Source organism: Melospiza melodia, chromosome Z (genome assembly GCF_035770615.1).
Source record: "Melospiza melodia melodia isolate bMelMel2 chromosome Z, bMelMel2.pri, whole genome shotgun sequence".
Lineage (NCBI taxonomy): Eukaryota > Metazoa > Chordata > Aves > Passeriformes > Passerellidae > Melospiza > Melospiza melodia.
Genome location: NC_086226.1, coordinates 37,765,773 through 37,778,542, shown reverse-complemented (window position 1 = coordinate 37,778,542; position 12,770 = coordinate 37,765,773). Strand labels below are relative to the sequence as shown.

General features: G+C 37.6%; 1 protein-coding gene across 1 annotated transcript in view; it reads left to right on the top strand.

Annotated features, from left to right (window-relative positions):
* JMY (junction mediating and regulatory protein, p53 cofactor) overlaps positions 1–12,770 on the top strand; it is a 63,665-nt gene that overhangs the window by 26,074 nt on the left and 24,821 nt on the right. Inside the window, exons 3-4 of the mRNA XM_063180929.1 lie at positions 5,683–5,833; positions 7,654–7,823. Of these exons, the coding sequence (XP_063036999.1) occupies positions 5,683–5,833; positions 7,654–7,823 (321 nt within the window). The remainder of the gene's footprint in view (positions 1–5,682; positions 5,834–7,653; positions 7,824–12,770) is intronic.

Genomic DNA, 12,770 nt, shown 5'->3' with positions numbered 1-12,770 from the left:
TGTTTTCTGGCTGCTATGTCTAGCAAGCAGTGGTTGGACTTGCTTGTTTGACCTCTTGGAGAAGGCAGATAGCTGAGCCTTTGATCTGAAACATGCTTTCATGTATAAAACCATTTAGCCATTTCCATTTTCTGTTTTGCCACTGTCATCTGCACTACTCACTCAGCTTACTTTTTTTTGTTCTTATAACTAACTGACCTGCTGTTACATGTCACATTTTTCTCCTTTTCTACCTATTACAAGTCCATCCAGGAGAAGGATAAAAAAGGGAGCTGGAGAGATGTGGCATGTACCTGCCTGAGTTATTACATGGCCTGGGCCAACTCTTACTTCTGTCAATCTTGTCCGTTGTCCAGAAAAAAACATAGAAAGTATTAAAGACCTTCACTTAGTAGATGTATATTATATGTGTATCCCATCGTTTCAGGCCTGTTGCTCGTATTTTCTCTCAATAAGCTTACTTTAGTTTAGTCATAACTTAACCATAATTTGCCAACTGTTCCAGAGAAGGATATTTCCAGTACAGGATTGCCTCTGTTGATCCATCCTCATTTGCTTATGGGCTAGTTTAGAAGCCTCCTTTCAGTTTGTTTTCTCTGAAGAATGCATTTGTTCTCCTTCAGAAACATATCAATACAGTGTTGAGACGCATTATTTTATGTTCCATTAGTCTGAAGCAATAACTGATGAAAATAGGTGTTTGTGCGATGTGTTGAAGTTAATGGCTTCTGCTGTTTCTATCCCTTCTTCTGTCTTTTGCGAAAACTACTTTTGTAAAAGCTGTCATAATTTTCTTAGCTTCAAAGCATCATTTGGAGTAAAACTTGTAAAACATGTAAGTGTACAAAAACAAGCTTCATCACTGGGGAAAAAAATCATAGCAAATTTTACTGTGAAGCTTGGATTCCTCTCAAGGAGAATATAGGATTTTTAAAGGAAGAATAGTTGGATTGTTTTATTGGTAAAGTGATGAGTAGAAGAGAAACTGTAGATTTGGCTTCTCATCTAGTTGTGCGATTAGAGACTTTTCTGTAAACCTGGCTTTCTCCAAAACTTTTGAGTCCAAATGAGCAATTCCAGGCCAAAAGCTCACTTTGAAAAAATGTTAGGTAACTGCAAAGCCTTTTAGGTTAGGAAGAAACTTCAACTACATTAGACTTTCTTAATTTTTAACTTACTTAATTAACTAATTTTAAAATATAATTAAGTCAGAAGTAGATACACAATTTTACAGGAAATGTCATTAGATGACAGCACTTTTGAATTATTCTTTGCCTTCTTTTAGTCATATTTAACATGGATGATGGTAATTTAAAAATTATTTGTTTAGTCTCCAAAATGATATATGCTCTTTTTATGAGCTATAAAAACTGATGATGCTTGCATCATAAAGGTGAGCAAAATAAAGCATAAACAGGTTATGCATGTATTGCAAACAATAATGGAATGCAGAAGCATGTTAGAGCTTCCTTTGATTCCATAATGAGAGTTGTTGTCTTACATCAAGGCGATTAATTATTGAAGAGAATATAGAAAACAAAGTCTTCAAGATTCACAAGCCTGTTCATGCTGATGTTTAATAGTCCATGGCTACTCCCTTTTCCTGTTTGAATTCTTAGCTAGGACAAAATGAGGGAGTGGTCACTTCTGTCCTGGAGGTGTTTGCAGGTGGGGAGAAAACTTGCCATTTCATAAGCATCAAACTCCAGAGGCATGTTCCTGATCTGATCTGTACTTCTCAACTTTTCCCCCTGTTACAGCTGTAGTCTTCATTTAAGCTATCTCTTTCCCCCAATGGGCTTACTTTCTATTTCCTGTGATAACATATGCTATGAATAATTTCTATCTTGTATATAAATGTACCAAAGTAATATTTTTTAAATGTAATATTATGATTTAGTATATATTTTTATAGATTTTCTCTAGTGGCATTTCGTTGGACTGAGATATAATGCCCAGACAGCTGTTTGGCAAGGGGGATCATATATTTTTCACCCCCATGTCTCTGTTTTTCTCTGGAGATTCTGTGTCCTGCCCAGGATGACAAGCATAAGTTTAATTAATGACCAGTAGATTACAGTAATTCTCTAGCTAGGTTGCACTTGAGAACTGGTAATTCTTCTAAGTTGTTGGTGCTGTCAGGATGTGTACTCATAATATGGCTATCTTTTTTAATATGTTTTCCCAAAGTGTGCCAGGTCCATGGCTAAAAGTGTCTTTTTGTATGCCCTCCATCTTCTAGTTTGTCATAGTTATTTGGTGTTGATTGTAAGGAATGACTGTAATTACCTTTGGAAAGGTTGCAATCAGTATTTTCTTTTATACTTCAGTTTTTTTTATTGTTTCTTTTTAATAACTATTTTTCATTTTTACTTTTTGATGGCAAAATTGAATCATGTAGAATGAAGTGGCTGGGTGGGAAGAGATGGGTTTTCCCACAGGGAGCATTGGATCACCTTCAGGCCACAGTGAGTGGCGCTCAGAAGGCCACGGGGCGTGTGTGTCAGGCAAATCCAGCAGAGCAAGCTTGGGCAGGAACATCACAAGCCTGAAGTAAGAAGCAGGGAGCAGTAGCCAGCTAGATCTGAGGCACCAAAGGAACTCCTGGAGTTTGCTGCCACTCAGAAAGTCATTGACCTAATAGAAACACGGGTGGGAGCTGTCTTCAAGGAGGCAGTGCAGACTCTATTATTTGAATACTGTTTTGGAGTCACCTTTTGACAAGTCTGCTTTTCCCAAAATTAGATCCTGTCTTTCATGTATCTGAAGAGTAACGAAGATCTTTGTGACTGAGAATTGTTACTCCAGCCTGGAAGCTTGTTTTGAACTTTCTCATTTGGAATTTGTCACCTTCAACCTCAGTTCTCTCAGGCTGTCATAGCTGTGGAGAGGTTGTGACTGTGGTAGTCTGGTCCAACAGCTTCAGAAGTGAAGGGAACAAGCTTTTCAGTTCAAGGTTCATCCTTAGCTTCCAGCCGTTCAACTTTATTAAGAAAGCATGTGGGATATTTCACCTGTCAAAGATAGTTCTCCAGTGGTACTTAGATTCTGTCTTCACCTTTAGATTGGATGCTGCCTTTGTAGTAGTGAGAGCCTCATTGTTGGTCATAGTTGAACCGTGACCATCAACTAAACCCCACACGGCTGGAGGAGCTCACTCTAGCTCAGTGGTGGTGGGAAGAGAATAGGTGAGAAGACTCATGAGTTGAGATAAAGTCAGTTCAATATGCAAAGCAAAAGCTATGCACGTGAAAAAAGCAAAACAGGGAATTCATTCACCGATTCCTATGGGCAGGCAAGTGTTCTGCTATCTCCAAGAGTGCCGGGTAACAGTGACTTAGAAAGACAAACACCCATCCTACATTACCTACTTCCCTCAGCTTTACTGCTGTGCACAATGCTCTATGGTATAGAATGTCTCTGTTGTTCAGCTGGGGTCAGCTTTCCCACTTGTTTCCCTTTACTACTGGGAGGAACTCCCAATCTACTCACTAGTGGAATGGGATGAAAAGCACAAAAGGCCTTGTCTGTGTGTCAGCACTGCTTAGCGGTAGCCAAAATATCCCTGTATTACTAAGACTGTTTGCACCACAATTCCAAAACAGAGCCCATACCAGCTAAAACAAAGAATATTAATCTAGCCAAAAGCAGCACATCCATCGTCCGTTATTTCGTGTCTTCAGAGCCAGAAAGCTAACACTCTGTGTGTGTATCCCTTATCCAAGCTGCAGAATGCAAAGTCCAAACATGAACGTTAGCTGTACCTTTGATTTTTTTTTTATTCTACTGCAAGATATTTAAGAACTGTTCTAAGACTTTGACTATCTGGCTAGATGTGTAGGTGGGCAAGCATGAAGGCAGATCAAGTAACATTAGGGAGAAGTTTCTATCCATTTTATCTTTCGGGGGCTCCTTTCACGCTTCTTTTAAGCATACTACTGTTCCTGCAGCCTAAAGGCAAGTTGTTGATCTATTCTTCTTCATGCAGTTGAATAAAGCCACGACTTCTTGGGTTTTCTCTGTGTTGCTTTATGAGTACCTTTAGTGCTAATTATGATATATGGATGACATACTTGGGATTGTGGATAATGAAAAGATGCTTCCCTTTTTTGTTATTTGTAAATACTTGCTCTAGGGAACAAAGATACAATTATATTATCCAAGCATAAAACTCTTTAGCTTGCACCATGTGTGAATGATATTTGGCAGACAAAACTTTATGAAAAAATGTTACTTTGAGGCTTATTCTCCTAGAACTCATGCCTAATAAGAATGTTATTCACATTATCAGTGATTCTTTGTCTATTCAGTGTCGAGTTACCTCATCTCTACCAAGGAGCAGAAAAGGATGACTTTTAACTGTGTTGCTTTTTATCCAGCTTCACAAATGAATTAGCTGTTTCAGAGTTCTGTGTAAATGGAAAGCATTAATTTCACCAGTGAATAATTCACTGATGTGTGTGTGTGTGTGTGTATATATGTCTACAGTTCAATATTTATTTGGAAACCTCTAACATGGTGCATACCTGCTCCATAGAATGACATGTTACAATGTATCTTGTAAGTGTTATTCACTTAGCACTTGTCCGCATTATGCTTCATCTGTTACCTTTCTAAGAGTTTGGGGGAAAAAAATAAGTAGATGCAAATATCTTATTAATGTCTTCGTGTTTTTCAAGAAATGAACAAGTATTTAGAAGGCATCTATTTTGTTTTACTTGTGAAAATCATCCGTCTGAGAGACACAGACAAGTGGGTATGCAGAAGTAGGTCCTGAACAGTCACTTTAAAAACCTTTCACTCACAATTTGAGTGGAATGGCTATTTAGACCAAATTGAAGCTCTGTGAAATCAAGATTAATACTTGAGGCACTAGAACTTCAGGTTGAAATATTCAGGGATATACAAAGCACTTTTGGTTTTGTTCAGTTTTGCCTGTACTATTAAGGTGTCTTTTTGACTGATAGATATGAAAAATTTATTAATAATTAATACTTTGATATTGCATGAGCAGGCTTAAATTTTTAATTAAGATACAAGATATGTAGTCTATTGTTGTAGTGTGAATGGTGTGTAGAAATTTTCAGGTTTGGGAGAGAAAGCTGTGTATTTATTAATTCTAAAACAAACTCCAAGTCTTTTATTGGCTTCAGATACTGGAATCTCAGAATAAAATTGCCTTGATCTTGGCAATGAAAGGATGTTTGAGCTCCCAGGCACTAGGAAAATATACTTTTTAAAGTCATCTATAACAAAGAAAAACTTCTAAAATGTTGATCCTCACTTAGCACTACCCCAGGACAACCATGGTTGCCAGCTTCATTCTGATCAAAGAGCATTTATTTACTTCAGAATGAAATAGTCCAGGCTGGAAGAAAGCCTGAATGAAACATGAAGCATGTAATCTGCAGGTAATAAGATACATAATAAAAAGATGGTGACAAATCAAGCTTATAGGTGGGGGTTTTATGTGTCCAGTAAGAACAGTAATTATGAAAGATGGATGTACTTTTTCAAGAGGAGGGAGTGCTTCCAGAGAATTTTTTACTGTTGAGTAGAAGCTGTGGGTGGTGGTTTTATCTCCATTTTGTTGCATTTTCGTTCTTAGCCCTGAAACCGTTTGCTGTTGGCAGAACAGCTGCAATTAATTGTATTTTTAATTATGGGCTGATTTATTTACAGATCTCAATAGAGAATGACTACCTGGGCCCCAGAAGAATTGAGAGTCTGCAAAAAGAAGATGCTGATTGGCAGAAAAAAGCTCACATGGCTGTGCTTTCTATTCAAGATCTTACAGTTAAATATTTTGAAATAACAGCTAAAACACAAAAAGGTAGTTATTTCCTGTCATCCTATCCATCACATAAAAAATTAAATTATTTAATGTTTACTATGCCTATGTTGTACCGTGAGTAATTTTTTTCATCAGTTCTTCATGAGGAAAATGCAGTTATCACTCCTATTTGTTTTTTCTTGTGTGTCTGTTTGAATCTTTCACTTGTAAACCTTTTCAGAACATCATCAGCAGTGAACAGAATAGAAATTTTAGGTAGAAGTTTTACGGCCACTTTCTCAATGTAATTGTATTAGTGGTACTCTGTATTTGCAAAGGATTTAGGAACATAGAGTCCCTGGTGGATTCGGTTTTCTGTATTGGATATGGCAGACCCTCATACTAAATGTTAATTGTCTTTCAGTTGATTTCCTTTTCTAGTCTTCCTTGCCTTTCAGTAATTTTTTTCATAACTAAGCATTAAGCAGCACCTCAGTTTAACTACCCAGTGAAAGCTACTCTGTTGTTCCAAAGCCTTCATGGATATAGCTTTGGCTTTTCTGTGTTTGAAGAGTGTGATGGTTTCACTGAAAAGTGGTACAGTAAAGCGAGGTCAGATGACTTGGTATGTACACCCATGCTCTCATCCTTGTACCATTTTAACTTAAATAACCAGTTTAATAGGGCAAACAGACCTTTTTCTAGTTCACTGACAGAGTTTGTCCTGGTGTCCTCCCCTGCCTAACTGCAGGTCCCTGTTTCTTTCTTTGCCTTGGTGATAGGGATTGTGCAAGATCCACAGGAGAAATCCTTTTTTGGTTGGTGGGTCTCTTGTCATCTCTGTACATGACTGCTACATCTGACTGAAGAGATGCAGGGCACTGCAAATTTACTCTTTTCAGTGACCACCCAAGTTAATGTGAAATTTCACCTTACTCTGACTGGATGACTTAATAGGTTAGAGCATGTTGGAATAAATTTAATTAGAGGAAATTCTAAATGTACTGATCAGCTTTGCTCCTTTTCTAGTATGACATAGGCAGCCAGTAAGATACACTACTCGTTGACAATGCATATTTGTAAAAATTTACTTGTTGTTTTTGTTCACCCGATTTTTATGTACAGCAGTCAGGATTTGGGGCAAAACCAGTGGAAAGTGACATGCCTGAAGGCTGATTACAGTGTAGATCTTTAAAATACAGGTTGCTTACCTGTTTTTTGTGTTTGGAGTTTTTCTTGGCCTCTTGCTGATGCAGGGTAGTCTTACATACCCAAATGTTAACAGACGGCAGAGGAAAAACACATGAAAATGTAAAGGTGCTTCTTATTACCTAAGAACAGCATGTAATAGCATGCGCTGACTTAATGCCACCCCTTTGATTCAATTACTTTTGTGGCTTTTGCTTTGCAATGCTAAGTGCAGTGTCACATGACCTGTATATTAACAGTGGTGACAATCTTGTATGTGTCTGCCTAGATGTTATCTGGGGCCCAAGAATAGTAAATCTGAATCACGCAAGGGACTTCTGCTTTTTGAGTTAAAAGATAGATGTTGTTTTAATGTCATGCAGTGTTCTTACAGAATTGCACTTGAAGTTAAGCTGAAATATTTGTTTTAAGTAGTATTTTTTTCAGTCTTCAGATTGACTTTAATTTATGACTGTACTATAAATGTTATTAAGGTAAGCTGGAGACTTAAGTAGCTGATAATTGGTGGTTACAGAAGTGGGGGGAAATTTGGGATCCTGTTCAAGACCAAATAGTTGTATTAATGAGATTTTTATGAAGTACAAATGTGTGCATTTTCTTTGCAGCGGGATCACTAGTGTTTGAAGAGTAGACTAGTAAGATGCCTGCCTCTTTTTTTTTCCTTTCTATAGCTGTGTATGATCGAATGAGAGCAGACCAGAAAAAATTTGGTAAGGCAGCATGGGCAGCAGCAGTGGAACGTATGGAAAAGCTTCAGTATGCAGTTTCTAAGGAGACTTTGCAGTTGATGCGTGCTAAAGAAATCTGTTTGGAGCAGAAGAAGCATGCTCTGAAAGAGGAGGTAAGTTTTCATGCCAGCAAGTAGAAAATTAAAGCACACAGAAAGAAGCAATGTTAGACAAATGATGTTGCAATGTAGGTGTGGTGAGTTTTGTGCCACTTACGTATGTTTTCTGCTCACCTTTTCCTGGTTAGTCAACCAGAAAGACAGTTTTTACTGTAAATGTTTACAGCCATCCACTGGGCTGAGTAAAATGAAGATAAAGGATAGGACACAAATTGGCTGCTGTGTAATCTACAGTTTAGCTCTGAAACATGACCACTTTTTCAGAAAAGCTCTGACATTCCATATGGAAGGTATCTAACCACTAGTAAATATATAGGTAGCTGGATGGTCGTGTTGCACTCTTCCTCTGCTTACCTTAATTACTAAGGTAATCTTCCAGAGGGGGCTGTACTAGTTACGGTTTTCCTGAGGAAAGAGTTCATGCATGAAACTGTGCTTAAATGCCTTAGCAGGAAAAAAAATCCACATTTATTGGATTTTATGATGTCTCAAAAGTAACAGTGTTTCAAATTCTCTTTTAAACTTTGCTACCATATGGATGTTTGATGCAAAGAACTTTCTGTCATACTAATATTAGTGTGTGTTCTAGCAATTAGATGATTGTTTTAGGAGAACTTTTCAAACGTTTCAGCAAAATTTGACTAAACTGATGGTGCTGTTATGAAAAGGTTATCCAGAGAGCTCACGACTTTAGCACTGCAAAGGCTGGTAGATTTGTAAGGCTGATAGACTACGTGTCTATTTTGGGAGCTTCTGTAGAAGACAGCTTAAACTCCAGGGAAGAGAGAGTACATGCAAGACTCCGAGCACAAAAATACGTTTACTGCATTTCAGTGCTCTTTAGATTTGGAAATCCAAGAGTTGTCTGAAAACCTGAGTTTATCAGGCTGTTGTCATTCTTAGTCAAGAGTTGATGAGTCAATCCAGCACAACTAATTGGAAATATATTGAGTATTCTCACTTAGAGTAACTGTGCATCTTCTTTTTGTGGCACATTTATTTTTTTCCCTGTTGAGACCTGTGCATTTTCATAGAATGAGATCTCAGTCTGGTAAATGAGTGAGTGTTTGATCTGATATGCTCAAGTATTAGGGGCTGCACAGGAAATGTGCACAGGATGTATACTATCCTTGTAGTATACATCAGGATGAAAGTGAGCTGTTAGTTTGGGGCTTTTGGGGACAGAGAAATAAGGAATATCTAATGGCCATGGTGCTTTGGGATGGTGTATTACAAGGTATAGAGAGCTCTCAGTCTGAGTATAGTCATAGGGAGATAGCACTAACCAGGTTCTGCTCTGATACACACCATGTCTTCTGAGAATGTAAAAGGTTTAATATAAAGAGTTGAATGTGAAAAACTTGACTGGGAATGCCATCTTTGCAAAGAGTGGTGGCAGTCTTATAGAGATAATGTTTGTAGAACTGAAATACCTCCTGGCAAATCATTTAGCTACTATATTCTAGAAGATAAAAACAGGATATTTGTTTGAAGATACTAAAATGCTTAAGAAATTAATACATCTGGATGTTAGCTGAGAAAAATGACAATTCAGAACAAAGACATGATATGACTTCACTTGAGGAAAGTGTTTGTGTTCAGCAGGATGTCTATGGATTTTTGAACATATAGTCTTGGAAAAGAAATTTTTTGCAAGGGCATATTGTAGTAAAAGAAGGGGAAATAGCTTTAAACTGAAGGTGGATGAATATTTTCAGAAGAAATTCTTTGAACTTTGAGGAAGCAACACTGGAACAGGTTGCCCAGAGACGTTGTGGATCAACATTCTGAGAAGTGTTCAAGGCCAGGTTGGATGGAGCTCTGAGCAACCTAGCCTAGTAAAAGGTGTTCCTGCCCTGTGGAGGGATTACAACTTGATGACATTTCAAATTCCTTCCAACCCAGGCCGCTCTATGATTCAATGAATGCAGCCACTCTGATTGGTATAGAGGCAACAACAAATACTGTGGAGATTAAATTATTTTCTTTCATTAGTGCAGAAAGTTGTGACATTACAGGAAATTGAACTTGGATCTTCCCAGTTTAAAGTTTTTGTTCCACCAGTGTGGTGTTTTAACCCCAGCCAGCAACCAAGAGCCATGTGGCTGCTCACTTGCTCCCTCACAAGTGGGATCAGAAGGGTTGAAAGCTAGAAAACTCATTGAAGTAAAGACAGTTTAATAGGGGAAGCTAAAGCCAAACATGTGAGCAAAGCAAAATGAGGATTCATGTCTTCCCAGGGGCAGACAAGCGTTCAGCCACCTCCAGGAGTTCAAGGCCCAGGTAGCTGACTTGGGAATATGAAACTCCACTAACTCCTAACGTCCCTCCCTTCCTCTTTCTTCCCCCCACTTTATATACTGGATGTGATGTCACATGGTCTGGAATATCCCTTTGGTCAGCTGGGGTCCCCTGTTCTGCTTGTGTCTCTTCCCAACCTCCAATGCACTTCCGTCTTTCCTGCAAGTGACCATACAAAAAGCATATAAGGCCTTGGCTCTGTGCAAGCCCTGCTCAGCAATAACAAAAACACCTCTGTATTATCAACCCTGTGTTCAGCACAAGCCCAAAACACAGCACTAAAACAGACACTGAGAAGAAAATTAGCTCTAGTCCAGCCAAAACCATCACAACTGCAGAATGCTGCCCCTACTGTTCCCATGTTAAATTTCTTTGTGTTTCTTTCACAATGTTGATCAACCTGAGAGCTACCAAGGATGCAGAAAATTAGTAGTACAGATTAGGTAAAAACTCATAAGACTTGCTCTCAATTAAGAAAAGAAATTTTTAACAGCATATACTGAAATATGCCCAAAAGTGATTCTACTGTTTTGAATTATCACACATTATGAGTATCTTACATGAAGTTTTAACATAAATTGTTGAAATTCAAGGTCTTTGTTTTACTTTTTCATGGGGAGCCATTATGTAGCTAGGATATCTGCCCATGAATCATACAGCAGTACTAATTTCCCATTTCCTTTGCACCTGAAAGCTGAATAAAGTGGCGGGGTACCCCTAAAACAGAACAGGTAACTAACATCATCTGTAGTGTATGCTCTTTGTAGGGCAAAGTTGCAATTGTCAGATGCTAAGGTCCTATATCAGACAGATACTAGTGCAACTGAATGAAGTGCTCAGCTGTTATAACTTGGTGAGCTGATACTTTTGGAGATGGTCTATGTGTGTCTTTATGTCTTTATTCAGTTTCTATATACATTGAGTATTTAAATTTTGGAACATCTGTTTTTGAGAAAAAAAAATATGGAGGTTTGAGTAATTTTCACAGTTCATGGAAAAAGGGTAGTTCTTAGGTGTGGTCACATTTTACACTACCTTAATTTAAAAAGAAACAGACATTTCCCACAGTGACTTTCCTTACCCCCAAACCCACTGAATTTTTGCCTTTTTACAGTGAGGAAATCCTTGGAAAATGTCAAATTCTTTGAAAAATGCTAATATCGTGCCTGAACAATAAACATTATCCATCTTGTATGGAAAATTGGAGAGTTCAAGAGAATCAGTCCTTTTGTCTTGAAAAGTACCGTGTGGTTCACTCTAATTATGCAATCAGTATGTCATTTACTGTTCTGGTCAAATTAACCTAATATGGATGCAAAGTAATAAAATGGCATAACAAGATATTTTTGTGTAACAAAGGACTAGCATATGCATGATACATTAATGATTGTGAGGTTTCTGTGTTCACTTAAGGACTTACTGGAGTTTTCAGACTAATAGTTGATATATGAAAAATGCATACAGAAGTAAAAAATATAGCAGAAGAAACTTAAATTAGAAGTTGCAAGAATTGATTAGCTGATCTTCTGTCTAGCAGTCTTATATGGAATTAAGTGTAGTACACAGAACTATTTGTGTTAAATTGAGCTGTGAAATCCCTGTCAATGGATAATGGTGCAGTTGCTAAAAGCTTACATGCTAAAAAAACCAAAAGAGATAGGACAAATGTATTAATTAAGTCTAGTAAGTCTGTTTCATATAGGAGGCAGCAGTGTGGTTTAAGTTGTGCTACAGGTTGTGCTAGAGGCTGGTGAATTGTTTTGGGAAGATATCACTGCACTGCCTGTTTTGTTTCACTGTCGTGGATTTTTGCAACATTTTCCCAAAACAGGATATTGACTGAAATGGGTCATTGGTTTAATTCATTACAGATACCTTTCTAGTTTACTACAGTCATATTTAAATACTCAAGGAACCCATTTGTAGCTGTTCGTTACAGACTCAGTTTTACAACTTGAAGATAACACCATAATGTACAGAACATGCTAGCAAATATTTTATTAAATGTATCACTAAATAGGTTGGGTGTTTTTGCTTGGTAGACATCTCTCTGTAATGACTGACTGTCTATAATATGAAACTGGACATTTCTTCTGAATAATGCGGTAGACAGATCACAAATCTCTATTAAAATTTACCATTACTTTCATCCACTATCTGAGAGAAACTGTCGTATATACGTAATTTGAGCAGGTAAAGAATTTGGCCCTCACTCTTCTGCATGAAGGTTGTAAAAGTGTGTGAATAACACAGCCTCAGCACATAAGATTCCCTTATATGCTGGTATTTCTTACATAAGATCTGAATGGCTGACTGTATTGAGCAGATAAATCTTGTTTGACTGAATGAAAGAGAATGGTTGCAGTTCACTTTGGTTGTGTGTTACTTTTCTATTCAAACATATAATACAAATGAGTACTGAAATATATATAAGTATTTTAATCTGTGTTATTTATTCTCCTGTGAAGGACTCCAGAAAGAACAGAACAACTAAATTGTCATTACAGGAGGATCAGTGCATGTATTTTGCACATCCTTTCACATCTTTTCCTCCTTTTACAGGTTTCCTCCTTTCACATTTCTCCTTTTATGGGTTTAAACTGTAGCTTTCTAGATGCCTACTTCCAGACTTGGGATTGA